Source organism: Macrosteles quadrilineatus, unplaced genomic scaffold (genome assembly GCF_028750875.1).
Source record: "Macrosteles quadrilineatus isolate MER2022 unplaced genomic scaffold, UCM_ALF_1.0 Scaffold_6__1_contigs__length_79288215, whole genome shotgun sequence".
Taxonomy (NCBI): domain Eukaryota; kingdom Metazoa; phylum Arthropoda; class Insecta; order Hemiptera; family Cicadellidae; genus Macrosteles; species Macrosteles quadrilineatus.
The window spans coordinates 15,236,400-15,256,943 of record NW_026542599.1 but is presented as its reverse complement, the minus strand read 5'-3'; the positions used below and the strand labels follow the sequence as shown (position 1 = coordinate 15,256,943).

Here is a 20,544-nt window from a genome sequence, read left to right as displayed (position 1 = left end):
TGTTAAAAACTTAAACAAAATCTTAAGCCTGCCCAATCTGCTTCTGGATAATCAAGGTTCTACTGTAGGCTATCGTACTGTTTTTGTTTTCAGCTTATTTGTTATGATGCTAAACTAATTTTGTTAAACTACATTATCTTTGGGTCCCGCTAACGATGGTTATGTCAGAGTATTTTACTCTAAAATTATGTAAATCGCCTTTACATAATGAATACAACTAGAGATAATTAAATGACACATGATATCAGTTTAGTCTTTAATTATTTTTAAAATTCTAAAATCCAGGTGTAATGTAATTTTTGAATTTATGATAGTTTATGCTCTTATATTACTAGTTGCTTTATTCATGCTTTGTAATGGAGTGGGGATTCAAGAGCTACTAATGTGTGGTAAATAAATATGTTTATAGCAACAATAACCGACCGGCCAGAAACATTAGGCATCATATTCACTGCCACTATATTTTATAGAAACATAAATCAACTCTTACTGTATTTAGTTTGATATTGTTTTTAGTTCTTCAATTAGTTGTATGGTTAACAACTTCACCGATGGTAAATTAAACAAGTATACCATGTGCTAATACTCTAACCTGCAGTAGGCTGTGATTCGTTAGTTTTTTTCACTTCCCACACTCACCCTCGTATATGCCACAGGGGTGCCGATGACTGCTGGATACTTGACACAGGGTAGTTCCCAGCCTCTACCCACCTCTCCCCCTCCCCTCGACCCTGACAACAGCTGAGGGACGAGTCACCAATGTGATATGTTTTGTTACTCATATACCCACTTCAAGCCTGTGATCACCATGTAAAGTCACCTAGGTTAAGTCTAGTTTTGATGTCGCTTAGTATATAATTTTGCTTTATATTATTATTTATCCTCTTAAGAAGAGTCGATAATCGTGTGTGACTTGTCACACAGATAGTAAAATATTAGGTTACAAAAATGTTTACTGTTCAAAAGCAGTGGGACATATTGTATGTGATTTTTCTCTGTTGATAATCTCTATGGCTCATTTAGTACTCAAATTCCTCGTTTTTTCAGTGCTATTATTTTATTTTGTTTCACTGATATTCCATATATAATATTAAATGGGGTTTATTTTGGCATATTTTATATTTTGGCCTGATAATTAGTTTACTAATTAACCATAAACATGCTATAATTTCTACTTTTTGGATCATATTTTGTTGTTTTATATATAATTATCTATAATCTGTTTTGTTACATTTTATTATATCGTTATATTTTGAACATTATATATTTCTATGTAAATAATGTATTTAAACAACTGAATTAGGTAGGCCTAAATGTTATTTTTATGAAGTCAGTAATTTTTAATATTAGAAATTAAAAATGTTTAATGCGGAACTGTTTATGTATACAGTTTGTAATTATTTTTTTATCGTCAATAAATATTATTTCTACCAATGTATTAACTTAGGTCTTACCTAGATTACAAATTGTTTAGTAGTTGCTCAAAACTGTTTTATTGCCATTTATGTCGCCTTTTTCAGTCTTTCTATTAAATGTGAGCAATAACTAGTTCGCCGTGTGGTAAGTGTTTGCAAAATTTCAAATTTCAATGTTCTGTAACTTTGGATAGTTTTGCAATCTCTAAATAACGAACATTATTTTCCCCACCTAACTTAGGAAAGCTTTATTTTATTATGAAAAGCATATCTGATTGTATATAACAAATTATTTATTGTCAAACTTATGTACATAGTATCGAGTGCCTCTTCAGCTGTGTTTATTGTTATGTTTTATATTCTTTATAGTATTGAGAAAAGACAGTTTACTAAGGTCGAGCCCACCTTGCATTGACTGACTAGGTAGCCAGTGGGTGTTGCATTTATGATTGTAACTGTACATAACAAGGTATGTGTATAATAAATAATTTATAGTAAATGATTTGATAATTTTGATGCCTTAAAATGTTCATCCTAGTTTCCGCTTGCGTTGCGTCTGAATGTCGACCTCGGCTTCTACACAGAAAATCAGCTGTTTCCGTTGGTAGCCGTTGGATGAGATTTTCCAGTAGCCTGTCTGCAGTGGCAGCCGCTCCATGTTTTTGAGTGAAAACGGAGCGTCAGTCATGTTATAAGTACCCTGGGGACAGTTCGGAGTATTTTTAATAAGAAAAGAAAATTTTGAAAGTATGTATCAAAATATCAATGAGTATTTTAAAAAATTAAACTTTTATGCCTTTTAAGAGGACTTTTCTGAAAGAAAGTTAATTTCCGGTGTGTGCTCTGAAGTTTCATGTGCGAGGCAAAGCCGACCACAGGAACACATAATTTCACGTGCAAGGGGAAGCCGAGCCTGTAAGAAGAGTTTCACATACGAGGCGATGCCGAGGACGAGAATAATTGTAGCAAGCGCCAGAAAATCTACACAAGTATTATGAACGATACTTTTCATCACGGCAAAAAAATATGTAGCCTACAGAATAACATATCTAAATAAATTTAAACTATTTTGTTTCAAAATGTTTAGGTTAAAAGAATTTTTAAATAAAAATAAAGCAAATGGGTTATAAAACTCTTTCCTGACAAAAGTAAAATAACAAGTTCAAGGTTATGTTTATTTTGCAGTAAACACGCACTATGATAAAAATAGCAAAACTAGCTTATGTATATTCCTGTTTACATTTATATTGTAAAATACTAGTAAACAGCTGATTTAAATTGTAAAAAAAATAATGGAAAATGAACATTAGTGCGCGTGTATAGTGGGGAAATGGCAAACTGATTGAGAGCAAGGGAAAGTAAATTTTAGCAAGGATAAATCAGCAGATTCTTTCCCCATGCCACAGAAAACGTACTACTATAACCCGGAATGCCAACCGCATGGTAAAAAGGCGCTGCCTACCGATTGACAGGCAAAGCTCTCTCAAACCGCTTAATGCTTTTTACCATGCGGTTGGCATTCTGGGTTATAGTAGTACGTTTTCTGTGCCCATGCTCTGAATTAGAACTTTGGTAAACAAATTATTTTCTACGAGTGTCGTAAGACAAACTACGGGAGTTGCTTACACTAGTCTACGATAATTTGTTAATTATTTTTGTAAAACTTTATTACCTATTCCTTTCTGTTACTTTTTTCAGGAAATAGTACTGCTGGCAGCATTCTTACCATTAGTACTGTTTCAGGTACAAGAAGACGAATATTATATATTTCTTTGGAATACTAAATGCTATAACTCGTATATCAACTAAAAACTACAAAGAAAATTTCGCATCCCATAGTGCTTGATATTTAAATTAATAACTTAGGTGTTTAAAAAAATATTTTGAGATGGTAAATAACTCTTAAGCGGCTGTTTTAAATTACCGAAATTTACATTGCTCTTATGGTGGGCAAATCCAAGATGGCAGTTAGCATCCATGGACCCCCTTGGAAAAGAATTCAAAACTATAAAGTTTTAACCCAACAGTGTCCTAGATAGGTTATTTAAATCATAATCACTTTGGTTAAACATTTTTGGATGATAAATAACTCTTTAGCAGCGGTTTGAAATCATCCAAGATAGCCGCTAGCCTCCAAGGACTCTTAAATCAAAACTAGAACGCCTCTACCTAAAAGTATCCATTCAATAATTCTGAGTGCCCAGCAAGCTTAACATGTTTTAAACATTTTACTAATTCACATTATTAAATAACTCATTGTTTACCACGGCGACTGGACATTTGTCGGACAATCCCTGGATGTGCTCCACAAACTCGGTCCACATCTTGTTCTTATCGTGCAGCTGTTTACAGTCGAGTATCACTCTGTGTCGAGAGTTGAACTCACATGTGTCTTCTCCTTTTATCTGGCATTTGGTCAACTCCAGTATCATCTGTGAAGGAATAAATATTTTACTCATTCTGAGAACATTCTGCTGCTTGTACTTACAGAAAAAAATTAATTTATGGTAATGTCACGATGGACCTCAAGGGATAGCAGAAGTTCAATAACTGGGAATTTGGGGGTCGTTGATTTGTTTGCACATTGAAGATACATAGTAATCTACATTAAGGGGTTTATCAATCCTAAACTACTCTAGTTTTTATTTAATGTAAGATATACACTCTTTTCTTGTGTTTCCTCCGTCTTAAACTAGTATTTTACACCCTGGCAATAATTAACTCGGTTTACCTTATATCTAATGGAATATAAGACTTACAATTTTACTTGAAGTATCACGCGAGTTAACTCAACAACATTAGCAACATTGAGCAACATTAGTTGCTTCACCAATAACGATGTCGGGACTAACTCGAACTTGTCGTGGTAGTTGCTGGTGAGGAACTTTCCTATCTCGTGGCTGGTGAGGAACTTTCCTATCTCGTAGCTGGTGAGGAACTTTCCTATCCCGTGGCTGGTGAGGAACTAACTTTCTTACTTGCCGTCTGAGGGTTCCTCGGTTCATCCCTCTCGCTCCCCTCTCTAACAAAGTAGGGGGCTCAGCTGATCGGAGACGTCTGCTGTTGCTACTTGCTATAGTATACATTCATACAAATTGGAATTTGGAAATAGCCTGCAATTTGTACAGGTTCGATCATCTGCGGGGAGGATTTGATAATTGAGACTAACAACATTACATCTGTCTTACAGACACCTTTAACAGTTCATACTCACATCAATTTTGCCACCAACAGGTCGCTTCAATGTAAACTGTGCGTTTACGTTCATCACAGTTTTTTGATAGTTCAGAAGCGCGTTGTTCAGAACGATGGAGGTGTTTACTTCTGGACATTGAAACAGCTTTTCAACATGAACTTCTTTTGTTCCCTGCAAGTACAAATCGAAATTTGTGAAATTCGGATGAAAACCGTTAGATTTTTCATCTATAATCGACATGGCCGCCTTTCTTGCTGTTCAGACCCTGAATTAATATAATTGTACTTTCAAAACAAGCTACTGAGAATACCTCTTCATAGTAAAGGCAAACAGCTGGCAGCAATCGACTATAAATTGTCAACAGCGTAGACAATGAAAACCACCATGGCTTTTTATGACACTCGCTGCAAATCCTACATATGATTATTTACTAGCCCCCCAATGATCAAGGACAGCTAGGCTCAGTTTCAAACCATCAAATAGTCTTTTCTCAGAATTGAACTGGCAACCTGTTAGCTAGAGGAGCACTGTATCCTCTGCAATACCCAGCTATAAGTTAGTTAAGTTTCAAACCTTAAGCAGTCAAAACCCTTAAAATATTTGTGGTTGTGTCAAGGACTAATGTTGTCATATTCAATTGAAAATTAACATACCATTTTTGAGAAAATTCTAACTGATGATCACTCACCATTAAAAAATTATCATTAAAAAATAAAATAGTTTTGTTTGCAGCAACTTTGGTACCTACATGAAAAAACTCTAAGGGTTTTTGACTTGGTATGCTAATGTTCAAAGTGACTATTTAAAATTAAATTTGCCTGACAATATAGTGACATAGTGTTTATAGTTGAAAAATACTCTCATTCTTAAATTTAAGTGTAAATCTTAGAGATTGCAGGAACTCAATAATGCAAAGATTAGGTAAAAAAAATACCTAACTTCAGTAAACTGTAAAAGTAGGAAAATGTTTTCAATCTTATCAGCTCTAAAAGATATGCCTAAATGATGTTAGTTTATTTAACTTTTGAACAAATTATACATTATTGTGATTGTACTTCACATACATTACTGTACTTACAATTAAAATAAGAGCTGCCAAATTTAGGTTTATAACGCTGCAAAAAACCACTATGAAAATCATGATTGCCCAAAAGAGAACAGTTAGATACTGCTATTTTTAAAGAGTCCTTCCTCCAAAATGGCATTGGGCGCGTTGAAACATGTAAAGATAAAAGATAACTATCCGGGTATGTAGATAATATCTGTTTGAATTCATTAGACAGGTTTTGCTTGTTATTCAAAATAAACAATGACAGATCCCTATCTCTTTGACCTGTGAGTAATATATTGTAAAACAAAGTATAAAAATTTTAGTATGACATTTGCTGGACTGTTTTCCGTTATAAAATCTAGTAGGTAATGTGCTACTTTTCCTAATTTCACAATAAAACAATTTGAAGACCCAAAATTAAAATTAGATACTGTATGTGTTATTTTTAAAAGGTCACAAAATTGTAAATAATATGTTTGTAATGCCGAAAATTTTAAATTGTTGGCCTTGAAATTTAATACTTCTCAACACGGCTTTAAACCGTGCCACAAGCTTCAATGTGGAATTTGCAAAATTGTTAGTACTTTATCGAAGCAGTGTTTTACGTAGTTTTTTTTATAAATGGGCCCGGGCTCAGAGGGGCAAATTGAGTTGGGGGCTCAAGGAAGAGAAAAACTCCCCAACAATGGTAAGTGGAGAGAACTTATCCCTCGGGCCCCTAGCGCGTATCACATGTAAACCGCGAGCCTGGTTTTACGCCTAATAGTTATGGAGAAAATTCAAAAACAGTTAGGTAGTTAAAAATTTCCATTGTCCTTTTGGAGAAAAAAATAAACTTTATGGACTGTCAAAGGAAGGTTCCGGCGCCCACCGCTAGGGGTGCCATGAAGTTACGGCGCACACAGCTGGAGCGCAGGAGCCGTATGCAACCAGCAGTGTGCGTCGTATTCTTATGGAGGATATTTAAAACTAATAATTTAGTATATTGAAGTGTTGTTATGCGACTAATAGTTACGGAGAAAATTACAAATATTGCGAATTTAAAATTTCTAAGTTATTCTTATGGAGAATAAGTAAACTGTTGTAAGTTGCTTGTTTGTGGATATTTTTTTATCAAGCTTGGTAAATTTATGTACAGTATCGTATTTATACCATAAACAAATAGAATACGGTAAATATAGACCATCAGCTATACTGCGGTTAGCATAAGTTCTGGCGTCCACCGCAAGGATTACCGTGTAGTTGGGGGTCATCCGTTAATCACTAGAAAAAGTAATAATACCTGACTATTCAAAAGTAAGGTAGTAAGTTGTTGTATTAATAGTCAAAGGTACAATAGTAAGGTATTGATGGAATTTTGAATACGGTAAACGGTTAAACCCTAAACTTACTTTGATTCTAAACTAGTTTGCGAACAAGCATGATTGGACCATGGGAACTGAATTTTATGAGGGATTTTATCGGGTAAAAATTGTTTTTTTTTATTATTGACCCACTAAATATAAAAATTAGCAATGCCGTAATTAATTTATATCTAAGTTTAAGCCATTAGAGCTTAAAATTTTGGTTTGGACCGTTTTTGTATGGTTATTAATTGGATTTTTGGAAAATATCAAAAATCTTAAATTTCAAATTCCCGTACAGTATTATTATTATGGAGAGGTTAATCTTTGCTTGTTTATGATTGATTGATTGATTGATTGATTCTGTAGGGGCGGACCTTGTCCTGTTGCACGTCAGCCACTGATGGGCTTTTTGCGCTCCCCACATGGTACTTCAGAGTCCGTCAAACCTGAGTTGCTTAATGAACTCCAGCATCCTGTCAATGACCTCCTCCTGAGGAAGGTGTCTGCCCCTTGTCATTGCACCAAGAGTACTGTCCCTTACCTCATTCAGAGCTGTGCAGTCGTTGAGTAGGTGATCAGCAGTCTCCTCTGATTGCCCACATTTCCTACACGCAGTGTCACCAATGTGGATCCTCAAGCGATGCAGGTGTAATTTCAGAAAGCCATGTCCAGTGACCATTCCTGTGATCTGTCTGAGTCGCCTCCTGTCCAAGCGTAGGGCATTGGAGGCGACCGTCTGGGAAGGGGAGAAGAGGGTGAGCTTACTTACCCTATGGTGCTGAAGCCTAACCCATCTTTTCCTGTGTTCCTCCTGAGCCCATGCCATGACTGAGTGACATGCATGCCCACGAGAGATTCCACAGAAAGGCTGTGGTCCCACGAAGTCTGAGGCTGACGCGACATTTGCTAGCCTGTCAGCCACCTCATTCCCTTCTATCCCTGAGTGCCCAGGAACCCAACAGAGCGTTACCTTGTTGCGCCTGCCCAGGTCACATACCGCAGAAAGGCAGTCCCAGACCACCTTAGAATTGAATTCATAGGAGTCAAGCGCTTTGAGCGCAGCCTGGCTGTCTGTAAAAATGGAAATGTTGATGTCCCTGAAGCCTAGCCTCAGGTTTTCCCTAGCACATACCATAATCGCAGTCATTTCGGCCTGGAACACAGTTGGGTGAGTGCCCATAGGAAGACAAATGTCCACCCCGTTCTGCACTCCATGAATTCCAGCCCCAGTCCCACTTCTTACCTTAGAACCATCAGTATACCATTCAAGGTCGCCTTGTGGAAGAGGATTCCCACCGGACATCCACTCATCCCTGGACGGAAGGAGGACAGTGAATGGTCTGGCGAAGAAGAATCGAGTCGGCATGTGATCCGAGGGCATGTCCATTACCTCCCCTCTTACCTGCTGAGTGATCCGAGAGTGACCTCGGGATCCTCCAACATCCAACCAAAGGTTTTCACACTGGAGTCTGTAGGCAGTCCTCCTCGCAGTGACCTTGACATACAGGTCGATCGGAGTGAGGTTGAGAAGGCAGTCCAGTGAGGCTCCCGGACAGCTGCTCATTGCGCCCGTGATGATGAGACAGGCGAGTCTTTGGACGGCAGCCAGATCTCTCACCGCCGACACTGAGTCCATCTTGGGCCACCACTCGAGTGAGCCGTATGTCATGGCGGGCCTTACCACGGAGACAAATAGCCAGTGCATGAGCGCCGGCTTGAGCCCCCAGGTTCCTCCCACCATCCGTCTGCAGGCCATGAGTGACCACTTACCTCGATCAATGACCTTTTGGAGTTGTGGCCCCCATTGCAGCTTTCGGTCCAATACCACCCCCAGGTACTTTACCTGATTCTGCATTTCAAGCACTGTGTCTTGTAGTCTCAGAGGTCCTATGCCATTTAGATCGCGCCTCCTTGTGAAGGGGATATCCGCCACTTTGGAGGGGTTGATAGAAAGGCCTACCTCTGTGCACCATTGTCCAACTGACCTCAAGGCTGTGTTCATGAGGTCGGAGACCGTGTTATTGAATTTACCCATAACTAGTATCACAATGTCGTCCGCGTATCCTTGAACAAATACACCACTATCACTGAGAGATCTAATTAAGTCGTCCACAACAAGGTTCCAGAGAAGAGGAGAGAGTACACCCCCCTGTGGACACCCACGTGTGGTCCTGGCCTCCAGAACCTCATTGTGAAGAGAGAGTCTTACCTTCCTCCTCTTAAGTAGAGACTCTACCCACCTGCACACCACCTCATGGAATCCACGAGCTGTGGCAGCATTGATGACAGCCTGGGTTTCAGTGTTGTCAAAGGCGCCCTGGATGTCAAGGAACGCCCCAAGGGCAATCTCCTTGAACTCAAACGCCTTGTCGATTCTGCTTACCAGGTGATGTAGGGCAGAGTCACAGGATCTTCCTGGGGTATAGGCGTGCTGGTTTCTATGTAGGGGATTGACTCTGAGGACTGTGTCCCCCACATACCTCAGCACCAGTTTCTCTAGGGTCTTCAACAGGAATGAGGACAGAGAGATGGGACGGAAGGACTTGGGATCCGTGTAACTTGCCTTACCAGGTTTTGGGATGAAAACCACCCTTGAGATGCTCCAGGCCGGGGGAATGTGTGGGGGGAAGCTGGCCCTGAACAACTTACTCATTGCCGGAAGTAATATATCGATACCTTGCTGGAGACAGACAGGTCTTACCTCATCAGGTCCAGGTGATTTGTATGGGATGAGTGACCCTATGGCCCATCTCACACGACTGTGTGTCACAATGTGGCACGCAACCCTCCACCGAGTGTTGTTTGCCCTTGCGACAGCTTGATCCTCATCCTCCGGCACCAATGGCTCGCTTGGGATTATGCAGCCAGGGAAGTGGGTGGCCGCCATGAGCTTTAGCACTTCCTTAGGTTCATACAGCATATCTCCCCCAGGCTCCTTGAGGGGGTCTAGCTTGGAGGAGTTGTCCTTTGTTAGGACAGTGTATATCCTAGATGTATCTCTAACACTTTCTAGCTTGCTACAGAAATGTTTCCAGGAGAGCCTTTTGGCCCTCCTTACAGCCATATTATATTGGGTTAGCAATCTATGGTAGCCATCCCAATTATTTTTCCTCTTCGCCCACCTGAACTGAGACCTGACTCTCTTTTTCAGGCTGGCGAGCTCTGTGGTCCACCAACTCACTTTTCCCTGCTTCCTCACCGTTAGCGGGCAGCTCTCGTCAAAGGACGTGACAATGGCCTCGCCTAAGCTCCCAGAGGCAAGGTCTAGCGTGTTGGTGTCTCTGACCCAAGGGAACTGTGTGTCAAAGCATTCAATGCGCTCTTTAAGAGTTGATCTGTACATATCCCAATCTGCCTTTCTGGGATTCCTGAACTCAATCTTTTCCAAGGAAAAGTTACCAATGTTGAACATGATATGTCTGTGGTCAGAGAGGGAAGGTTCCTGAGATACCCTCCAATCCAGAATTCTGTGACTGATCCCCACGTTGGTTATAGTAAGATCTATTACAGATTCTCCAACCCTGCTATGAAAAGTTGGTTCTGAACCGACATTAGCAATCATTAGACCATTAGAGGCTAAGTATTCAAGAAGTGCCTTACCTCTTGCGTTATTATCCCTACACCCCCAAGCAGTGTTGTGGGAGTTGGAGTCACAGCCCAGCACGAGGTCGTCGCCGGTCCTGGCCGAGTGCTCGACCAGCTTCCTGACTTCCTCTTGCGGAGGCTGCGTGGGCTCATCTTGCGGCATATATACTGAAGCAAGTAGAAGACGCCGTCCGGACTCCCTGCATTTGGTCTCTACCGTCGTGATGTCTCTGGAACAAAATTCCAGAACCGGCACACAAATGGTGTCATTACTAGTCCAAATGCAGGTTCTAGGATTCCGGACCTGAGCCGAGAATACCTGGCCCCTAAAGACCCCCATTCCCGTTATATTGCCGTCTCTAACCCAGGGTTCCTGGATAAGGGCAAAGTCAAAAGCCCCACCCGCTGTACTCGCACAGAGTACCGCAGTGGCAGCTTTACTGTGCTGTAGGTTCGCCTGCAGTATTCGGATCGTCATCAGGAGCACCTGAAAGAACCTTGAGCTGAACCCTTGTTATACCCAAGAAAATCCTCCAGCCCCTGTCCCTCAGGAACTTGGCACTCCCGCAGTCAATTGCCAGAACCAGAGTTTGGTGTTCCGCCTCTCGCTTGCAACTGACCACTCTCCAGTCTCTGGTTGACAGTCCAGGATTCAGCTTCTGGACAAACTCAAAGATTTCTTTAGGATCTTTCCTGGCCAGGATCCAGTCGGTATGGAGAAGGACCTTGGTGGTACGCAGGAGATCTTTATGATCCCCCACAATCACACTTGGCCCCCCCCCCCACGCCCACCGGACCCAGACCAACATTACATTTACATTTACATTTGTTGTCATGAGAGCCGAAGCCCCCTGACTGCTTACCCGGTACCTATCCTTCAGGACATACCCGGGCCCCATGATGTAGGCCGAAGCTTACGCATCAACCTTTAGCACATCATGGGCGGATGACTTAAGGTCATCAGGCTCGCCGGCTGCCGAAGCAGACCCTTCGGAAAGAGGGTTGCCCCTCAATCCTAACCAGGGGTTCCGGCTGCTTGTTTAAGCGTCACTCCACCTGGGTTCCACCAGGTCGGAACCTAGAGGTCCATAGTAGAGCGCCCCGACGCATTTAGTGCAAGCAACACTCGGGACCTATCTAATCCCTGACAGGCAGAACCCGCCATCAATAGCCAGGAGGAAGGGGACCATCAGCACGCTGACGGGGGGAACCCCAACCTCCCATTTACACCGCTGCCCGATCGAGGCCTTACCCATTGCTGGGAAACCAGAGATAACTAGAGCGATAGATCCCCAGATACCCCTGGCGGGCTCGGACCCAGCACCCGATCTACTTCGTTTGCCCGTCAGACCCAACATCACTGCCAGGCCATCAGGGTTTCCCAAAAGGAGGCAGGTATAGAAGTGGGACCCACCCGGATGAACCTATCCACCAGAGGTGGCGACACCCTTGACTCAATTGAGGTTCCGGGAAGAACCCCCCACACTCAAGATAACCATACCGTCCGTGCTCAGAGACAGGGATTGGTTTGCATAAGTACCTACAAACCGTTGCCCTCACACTGCGGAAAGTTACGTTGCCCTTGAGTGTCCCCGTGAGCTGCGGGTACTTGCCCGTTTTCACCTCCAGGAAAGGTTACTTCCAAAGTCGAGGATTTGCCCACTGAATGCTGGTCGCACACAACAAGCAGGCCGAAGCCCAAAGAACCACAGACACAGGTAGGTTAGAGATTATGATGTACTTCCATCTCTCCTAGAGCTAAACACCCCTCCATCCTGGATAAAGGAATGTCACTGGGACCCGATGCCCAGTCGACCATGTCTGTGGCCAACTTGAAAATGCCGATACCAACACGGAGCATTTACCTCCCCTCTGGGGGCTAGGTATTTCACCTCCCAGGACGAGGCTACTTCCAAAGTCGAGGATATGCCTCACAAAATGTCAGTCGAACACAACAGGTAGGACTCAGTCACAACCACAGTTACAGGTAGATGAGGAGAGGCGGAATTAACGGCATCACTGAGAGCTAAACACCCCCCCCCCACCCTGAATGGAGGGAATGTCACTGGAGGCTCCCCCTAAGGGGCTGGCGCTTACCAGTCGTCCATAACTGTGGTCTACCTGAAGTGCCGGGTCTGACACCGGGCAGTTACCTCCCCTCTGGGAGAGCTAGGGTCCGCGTGGTCGCCCAGGCCACGAACCCATGCAAGCGTGAGCCCCCTGCGGTTACCCAGACCAACAGCCACCTCCTTGAGCCAATCTCTGGTCTCCTCGTTTCCGCACAAGACTGCGAGGGCACCTTTGTCCTTGTAGGTTTTCAGGATCTGCTGAGGAGTGGCGGCCATAATAACCATCTCAAACAGTTTCTCCTGTAACAAGCAAAATTGTTCATCAGTGAACCTATCGTCAGGACAGTTCTCCGGAACAATCGCCATCTTCCAGCCCGAAAGTTGGTCCTTGAAGGTCAAGTCCTCGCTGGCATCGCCCTCTGCAGTGCTCCTTGGTGGCGGGGGTGGGACATCCCACCTTCTTGGCCACTTTGGGGTCTGCTGAGTCTGATGCTGCTGCGGTGGACCTGAAACTCTACGCATAGGAGAAATACCAGAGCCCTCTCCTCCAGCAGGACTAGGAGTTTCAGCCTGCCTTTTCCTCTTGGGCTTGTTGACAAACCCTTTGGATTTTTTGTACTCAGCTTTTGAAAGCCAAGTACCCTCAGCCTCCTTCCTTGCCCTGACCTGTGTCCTTCACACACTAGGGGGTAAAGATGGCCGTTGTCTTCTCTCCTGTTCTGGAACAGTTGCACATGCCTGAGTCTTTACGCTCAGATCCGGTGTTACCACCTCAGAGGTAGAGCCCAGGGTTAGATTTGAATGGGCGCTTGAGTCAGCCACACTACCCGCCAAAGCCCTGTGTGCTTCCTCAAGCATTTTAACGTCGTCGATACCAAGATTTTGTGGAGATCTAGCAATGAGGGAGCTCCTGGCAAAAGCCTTTTTGCCCCCCTCCACCTTCGTCTCTGAAACATTGTCTGATAATTTGCCCTCCCCAGAATCCATGGGCAAGCCCTCCAAGATGGAGGGGTGGGATTCACGCCTAGGCGCTGACCCACCTGGGGTAGTTTCCGTAGTTTGATTAGCAGACATCATAGCTTCTGAAACAATACCAGGTTAGCAGTTTGAAGACCGTACCGTGTTCCATACACTCCGCTCATCAATACCTACTCCAGCACCGCTGCACACATACCAGAACTGGAGGGCAGTGCAGCAGCCTTACCGTGATCCATTCACTCCGCCTGCTGCTCAATTGACACTGAGCCCGGACCGGTGTCCATCACCTCGGCCTCAGGTCATACTAGTGTCGCTGCTCCCCGACCCTAGGGCAGACATTCACTCTGCCACCATAGATCCGCTGCCTTTAGTGATAACAGTGGCACCCCATGTAGGCTGTGACTAAAGGACACAGTACAGATTAACTGACTCACAGCGGTCTTGAGGGAAGGGTGCCACAAGGGCCCACATCCCCCCTGAGGGGCTTACGCTTACCTCTCGCCACCAATTTCAAATTCCCGTACAGTATTATTATTATGGAGAGGTTAATCTTTGCTTGTTTATGAGTATAAACAAACCAAAATGGTTGAGACAATCTTATGGAGATATTTTAGTAAAAATTTAATCAGGCAAATGCAAATTCGTTTAAACTGCAGGTTCACTGCAGTGGGGATATTTTTTTCCACATATAGTTCTTTGTTTCACATCCACTTTATTTCAATAGTTTCCATCGATGCAATCCATTAAATACATTCTGTAATGTAATAAGTGGGTAAGTGGTATTTTAAGCCTAATTTAACCTTAAATATTTCTCTATCTGTCTTTTACTTTAGACCTAGCCTATCATAACCACATAGTTAGCTTACAACACCTTACACAAAACACCTGGCTGGGCCTGACAACATGTCAGGGTCAGGTTCAGCCCAATCTGCCCAATCCTCGGATGAGACATTTTTGATAACATCAGAATATCAAAAGGAAACAAATGAAGCTGTAGCCTCAATAATCAACCTTCACCAAGGCCAAAATGATAATGACACTATGGAAACAAATACAGATAACCCTCTTAAGAGAAAGCAATCTTTAGAGTCAGTCACAGAAAGCTTACCCCCAGGTGATAACAGGTACAAAAAACAAAATACTAGACGTAAAAGACAATATAATCTAACCAATGAAGGACCTTTTGAGGTCATTGTACAAAGCAGGGATAAAAACAAAATCAACCCTTTTGCTGTTGGAAAAATTATAAAAAATAACCATGAAAAAATTGATTTCATAAAGCGAGCTGGAAAGAATGTCGTAGTTACTTGCAAAGATGCACATTCAGCCAACCAGTTGGTAGACTCCCCCCACCTAGTACACTATAATGTTTTCATACCTGCCTCCCGGGTTGAGGTAACCGGAGTAATATTTGTTGAGCCTGATATTAATGAAGACGAACTTATAAATGAGGGCAATTGTGTCTATCACATAGTTCATGCCAAGCGTATCACTAGGTACATAAACAGGGAAGTAATCAACACTAACTTCATGATGATAACTTTTGATTCCGACAAACTCCCGGAGTACGTTTTGAGAAAAATGTACATATTTGGCATCCCAAAACGGTTCATAAATCATTGTCACAACTGGCTCATAGACAGACCGATAAACATGGGTTCAAGCAGCTCCGATCACACCAGAACTACGTGCAGGGGATTACCGCAAGGCAGTGTCATCAGCCCTATCCTATTTGCCCTATACATTTCAGACATTAATGATGAATTACCTTCTAATGTCAAGTCATTACAATATGCTGATGACATAGTGATATACAGTTCCAATAAGGATCTTAACACCACTAACTCTGACATCCAGAATTCACTTGAGCAACTGGAAAAGTATTTTTCAGGACTGAATTTAGAGGTCAATCCAAACAAAAGCAAAGCAATTTGTTTTACAAGAAGTAGAAATTACAATAACAATACTGTAAATCTATCAATCTGCAATGAAAATATACCTGTACAAGATCACATCAGACTGTTAGGCATCACAATAGATAGAAAACTAACTTTCAAAGAACACATCAACAACATCCATCACCAAACTTTGAAAGACCTAAACATACTCAAAATAATATCATGTGGGAACAAAGGTGCACATCCACGCTTTGTCTTAGATATTTACCAAAGCCTTGTCAGACCAAAACTGGAATATGCAAGCTATATATTCGGACATGCAGCCAATTGTACACTGAAAAAACTAGATATGATACAAAATCAGGCTTTACGAATATCAGTAGGTGCTTATAAAACCACGCCTATCATTGCCTTACACTCAGAAACAAGCAATTTGCCACTTACTGCTAGAAGAATAATGATCACTGAAAGGATTATCTACAAAATTCTCACAAATAGCGACCATCCTGCCTACTTCAACCTACTCTATCTGCATGCTACGGCCATAAACAATAAGTATTGGGCTCACAAGAACTGGCCTTTGTACATTAGTATTGCTAATGCAATAATAACAAACATAACACCTAATATTCATGACATCCCTAGAATCATGAACGAATATGACATGATAAAACCAATTTCTATGATAGAAGATAAGATTCTATGCAAAACAACCTATGATGCAACATTAAACAAAAACAAAAAGGAGGAGAATAATTATAGCCTAAAACAACAACATTTTATTACTTCCAACATAACCTATAGCAAATTTCTACAGATATTTACAGATGGGCCGAAAACCGGTCGCAATGAGGGGAGGACTCGTAGTAGGACGATGACGTCATTAATTAGTTCAAATTTGTTCCACGGGCAGCACTCTAGTCAGGCAGCCGACACCTTATGACGTCATCAACTTTACTTTTTGTTAGGCTTGGCTTGATGTTTTGTTGATGTTTGTTTATACATCGATCGGTGCAGCAGAAGACAAGAGTTGCAGTTGAGTATTTTTATTATTATTGCAAGATTTCTGTTACTACTGACACTTACTTGTTATTTGCTACTTATTTATCAGTTAGGCATAGTTCATAGTTTGAATTGGCATTACTTACAACAGTATTATTATTGCAAGATTTCTGTTACTAAGTTACTGACACTAACTTGTTATTTGCTACTTATTTATCAGTTAGGCATAGTGTTCATAGTTTGAATTGGCATTTGAAGGCATTACAACAGTAAGTTATTTAGAACTTTCAGCCTCATGAAGGTCTCATCACCTAAAAAAGGTATTGCTGGAGCTGCCTGCTTTTTGCTGTCTTGTAATGCGGAGCCGATTCTAACAGTAGCGAAATTGTTAAAACTTTGTATTGTATTTTCGGAAATAAAGACAGTGCTTTATACAAACTGTCTTGAAGATAGGCAAATACTTACTTAGGCCTATTAAGTTACAACTTAGGTTTTAATCGTAGGCCTAACTGACGGATGTGGTTCAGATTTTATGAAATGCAAGTGGCTCGTCAAATGTTCTTTTATAAAATAAATTACCAGGGCCTAAAATTAAGAGTAGGCTCCGCAAAGTATATACACATTTAAATTGTTTCAGGTAACATATAGGGCACGAACACTTGTCGGTAAGTTAGCATAAAACAGTTTGATCGCAAGGGATGGATGAAGGATGAATAAATTGTATGACTAAGCCGATAGCGAGTTTGATCCAGGAAGCTCTGCGGGTGTCAGTATAAACTGGCTGTAGAACGACAAAGTTACTGAAGTGGCTCATCCAACTATGTCTTAGTTAATGAATTAAAAATGGCTAGCCTACATGCATGTTTGGTTACATTAAGTCAAAGCATTATCTTGATCAATTTTAAGACTAAGTTAACTCACCTTTCACCTCTTTGAGACAAATGATATATGTTAACCCGATGAACTTGACCACCATTTTACCTAAAATTTATATGCCTCGACAAAAAAAAATCGATAACTTATGTTTAACTTACACTAAGTTATTATTGTCTTGTTACAGATTCCTTGAAGGTGGCTCAACAAAATGCAAGGCATCAAAAGTAACATCTGATCAGTACGGTTCAAGAAGAAACGAGTGTTGAATTCTGATCTTTGTTTTAAATCAAGATTACCTTATTTGGTAAGAACAGTTAATATATTATTTTGTAATCATATCCATGTGTGCATTAATGTCAATAGTGATAAGTCAACGGTAGTCTCTTGCTGGATCCCTTTTGGCTTAGCCAATCAAATACGAGATCACTGCAATGGTCAGAGCCGCTATCAATTTTTGCTGAAGCATCTGACAGTCGAGGCTTTCCTATAGTTTTATGTACCAACATGTATTTGGGAAAAATTAAATCATGTTTATTCCAGCTAGAGAAGATTTAATTTACCATTTTAATAAAATTGTAGGCTATTGCAAAGCTATCCTCTTAATGTTTCTTCAGGTAGTCACTCATCACATTCAAAAATATGTAGGCTGCCTATAGACTATAGAGGATCAAAGTAAATGTTTACCTAAATTTGTTAATGCCAACAACTTTTTTAGATTTATTTTTGATTTTATGATCTTAATCATAATTCAACCCATCACTAACAAATTTGTGTTATTTTTATGTTTAGACTCATGCATCTTCGGCTAAAGCGACAGACCCTGAGTTAGAGGCAGTTAATCAAAGACTGGCTCGGACAAGCCAAATTCAAGAGGTCTGAGCCAAATACAAGGTAAGTCTTAGTAGTGGTAAAGCCTGGTTTACACGGGTAGAGTTGTGGGTAGAGTAGAGTTTCTAGTATAGTAACTCTACCCGTGTAAACACCCACTAGCGCCTAGTAGCTAGTATAGTAGATAGTAGGTGGTAGAGTAGAGTTACTAGCAACATGTGGCATAGTAGCTCTACTCTACTTCCCCCACCACTAGCAAATTGTCACTCTCCTGCACACTATACTTGTGTAAATGAGATCCGCGGCAGTAGAGTAGAGTTTCTGGTAGAGTGACACTATCCTGTAACTGGTTTATAACACTTATTTTGGGAATGGAGGTGGAACAAACAGTTCACAAACTATCATCAACACTCTACTATGTGTGAACAGTCGCTTGCTTAAAATCGGTAGAGTGGACAAGAAAGTAGCTCTACTATAAACTCTACACTACCAACAACTCTACCCGTGTAAACCAGGCTTTAGTACAGTAGAACTTAGCTTATTCGAATTTCAGAGGAAAGAAAATACCGTATATTTCGAACTATGGGAAGTTTAAAATGTAAAGAGTTTGATTTATAGAGGTCAGAAAAATAAAATTTGAATTGTGGAGGTCCCAGTTTTAAGTGTGGAGTTTGAGAGAATGGAGACTAATGAACACATCTTGGGGGACGGATTGTCAGTTCATGTTTCAACAAAGATATTTTTTGTCTTACGGTAATGCAGTTCGAATTGTAGAGGTTGACTTCGAATTTTGGAAGTAACAGTTTTAATTATGGCAACAAAATTCAAATTGTAGAGGCTGTATTAAGCTTAAAACTACTTTGTACTATCGGTATATTATTTTTTTTAATTTTAGAGGCTTTGTGAGGGGAACAGACAAACATTTCTAATTATATAGGTTTTCGAATTAGCGAGGTTCTACTGTATAGGTACAGTTTATGACTTGGCATAGTGAAAAATATAACACTTAAGTTCCAGAACATAAAAAATTGACGATGAATGTTTTTTACAGAGTGAAAATTATTTCAAGTGTTGCAGTCAGAAGAGATGTGTCTATTCTGTTTCTTCCTCTCTAATATAGTTATTTGTGCAACTAGTGAGAAAAGGGAGCAATTGACTCACTCGAGAGAAATACTTACTCACGAGCCGTAGGCAAGTGTGGAATGGTTTCTCGAGTGAGGCAATTGCACTTTGCACTCGAGTTGTACATTATATTTTTCCTACAGTTACCATAAAACAAATAAATGGTAAAGAAACGTGACATATTTTTACACAGAAGTGAACTTTTAATATTACATTTAATGATACAACAGCTGACCAGCTGATTTACAGCCAGTGCTGCCAACGTATATTGCGCGCATACGACCTTGTCTGCATGTTACACGCTCACTATTTCGTGCCTTCACGTTGCAAATCTGGAGTGATTGAGACAAAGTAATTAGAGTGAGACAATGTTAACATTGTCTCACTGATGAGCGAATTGGCCACTTTGCTTTCTAAAATCAGTGAGAGAACATGCACATTGTTAGGTAACTGTAGGAAAAATATTTTGCCAACAGCCGATCAATTTGTCAATGTTTTAAATCTATGCCAGTCTACAGACCAAAAATATTGTTACAACAATGTACATTGCCATATTGTACTATAGTTTTTCAATTTTTTTTAGGAACAAATGGGACAATATTCCTGGTACTGGAGCCAAGCAACACCCAACACTTGGAAACAAAGACCAAGAATAGTTATTTTTAATTTAACAATTTATTATTTTACTTTACAAAATTAACACCTAAATTTTAAAAGCTAGCTTTGGAAAATAAATATGTGTGTTTTATAAATAAAACTATATTTCAACAACTCTTTTGTTTCAATTGATTAATATTTACAATTTGTCCAAGGTAGGCCTATATTGCTATTTTTGGTTTAAGTAGTGAGAAAATATTAGTCTTAAGATATATTTATGTGACCCTATCAAGCATATCGAATGTATTAAGAGAATTAACTATCACTGTAGGTGGCACGATCAGACCTAGACCCGGGACTGATATACTTTTTCATTTTGATGTCCTTAGAGGCCAAAAAAACTATTCATTCAAATTGTTATATATATATAACAACTATATATGTGTCCGTGAACGTGATAACTCAAGTCATTTTGTCTGGTTTTGATGAAATTTGGCTTGAAGGTGTAGGGCAGGATAAACTTGAATGAGTTCCCGAACCAGCACGATCAGACTATGGGAACAGGGTGTTATGGGGTTTTT

At 40.8% G+C, this 20,544-nt stretch overlaps 2 protein-coding genes and 1 long non-coding RNA gene across 5 annotated transcripts in view; 2 read left to right on the top strand and 1 right to left on the bottom strand.

Moving 5' to 3' along the window:
• The window catches only part of LOC128996467 (dnaJ homolog subfamily C member 13-like), a 57,977-nt gene extending 56,410 nt beyond the window's left edge, over positions 1 to 1,567 (top strand). For all 3 annotated transcript variants that reach the window (XR_008491048.1, XM_054421823.1, XM_054421822.1), the window contains one exon: positions 657 to 1,567. Coding sequence is in view for 2 of the 3 variants with exons in the window: in XM_054421823.1 (XP_054277798.1) it covers positions 657 to 745 (89 nt within the window). In the remaining variant the exon portion in view is untranslated. The remainder of the gene's footprint in view (positions 1 to 656) is intronic.
• LOC128996639 (uncharacterized) lies at positions 1,564 to 6,915 on the bottom strand. Its single transcript, XM_054422057.1, has 4 exons — positions 6,898 to 6,915; positions 4,630 to 4,782; positions 3,680 to 3,847; positions 1,564 to 2,115 (listed from the first exon to the last, which is right to left on the bottom strand). The coding sequence occupies exons 1-4, from the start codon at positions 6,913 to 6,915 to the stop codon at positions 1,945 to 1,947; spliced, it is 510 nt and encodes a 169-aa protein (XP_054278032.1). The 3' UTR covers positions 1,564 to 1,944.
• A 9,603-nt stretch (positions 6,916 to 16,518) lies between these two features.
• LOC128996766 (uncharacterized) lies at positions 16,519 to 20,120 on the top strand. Its single transcript, XR_008491062.1, has 4 exons — positions 16,519 to 16,573; positions 17,601 to 17,720; positions 18,206 to 18,307; positions 19,950 to 20,120. It is a non-coding gene; the product is annotated as an uncharacterized LOC128996766 (long non-coding RNA).
• The last annotated feature ends 424 nt before the right edge of the window (positions 20,121 to 20,544 follow it).

What these genes read in the sequence shown, in the direction of transcription:
- LOC128996639 (XM_054422057.1), bottom strand. An exon ending in CTGTTGGTGGCAAAATTGAT is followed by an intron (nt 3,848 to 4,629) that starts GTGAGTATGAAC and finishes ATTCCTTCACAG; the next exon opens with ATGATACTGGAGTTGACCAA. An exon ending in ACAAATGTCCAGTCGCCGTG is followed by an intron (nt 2,116 to 3,679) that starts GTAAACAATGAG and finishes AACTGTCCCCAG; the next exon opens with GGTACTTATAACATGACTGA.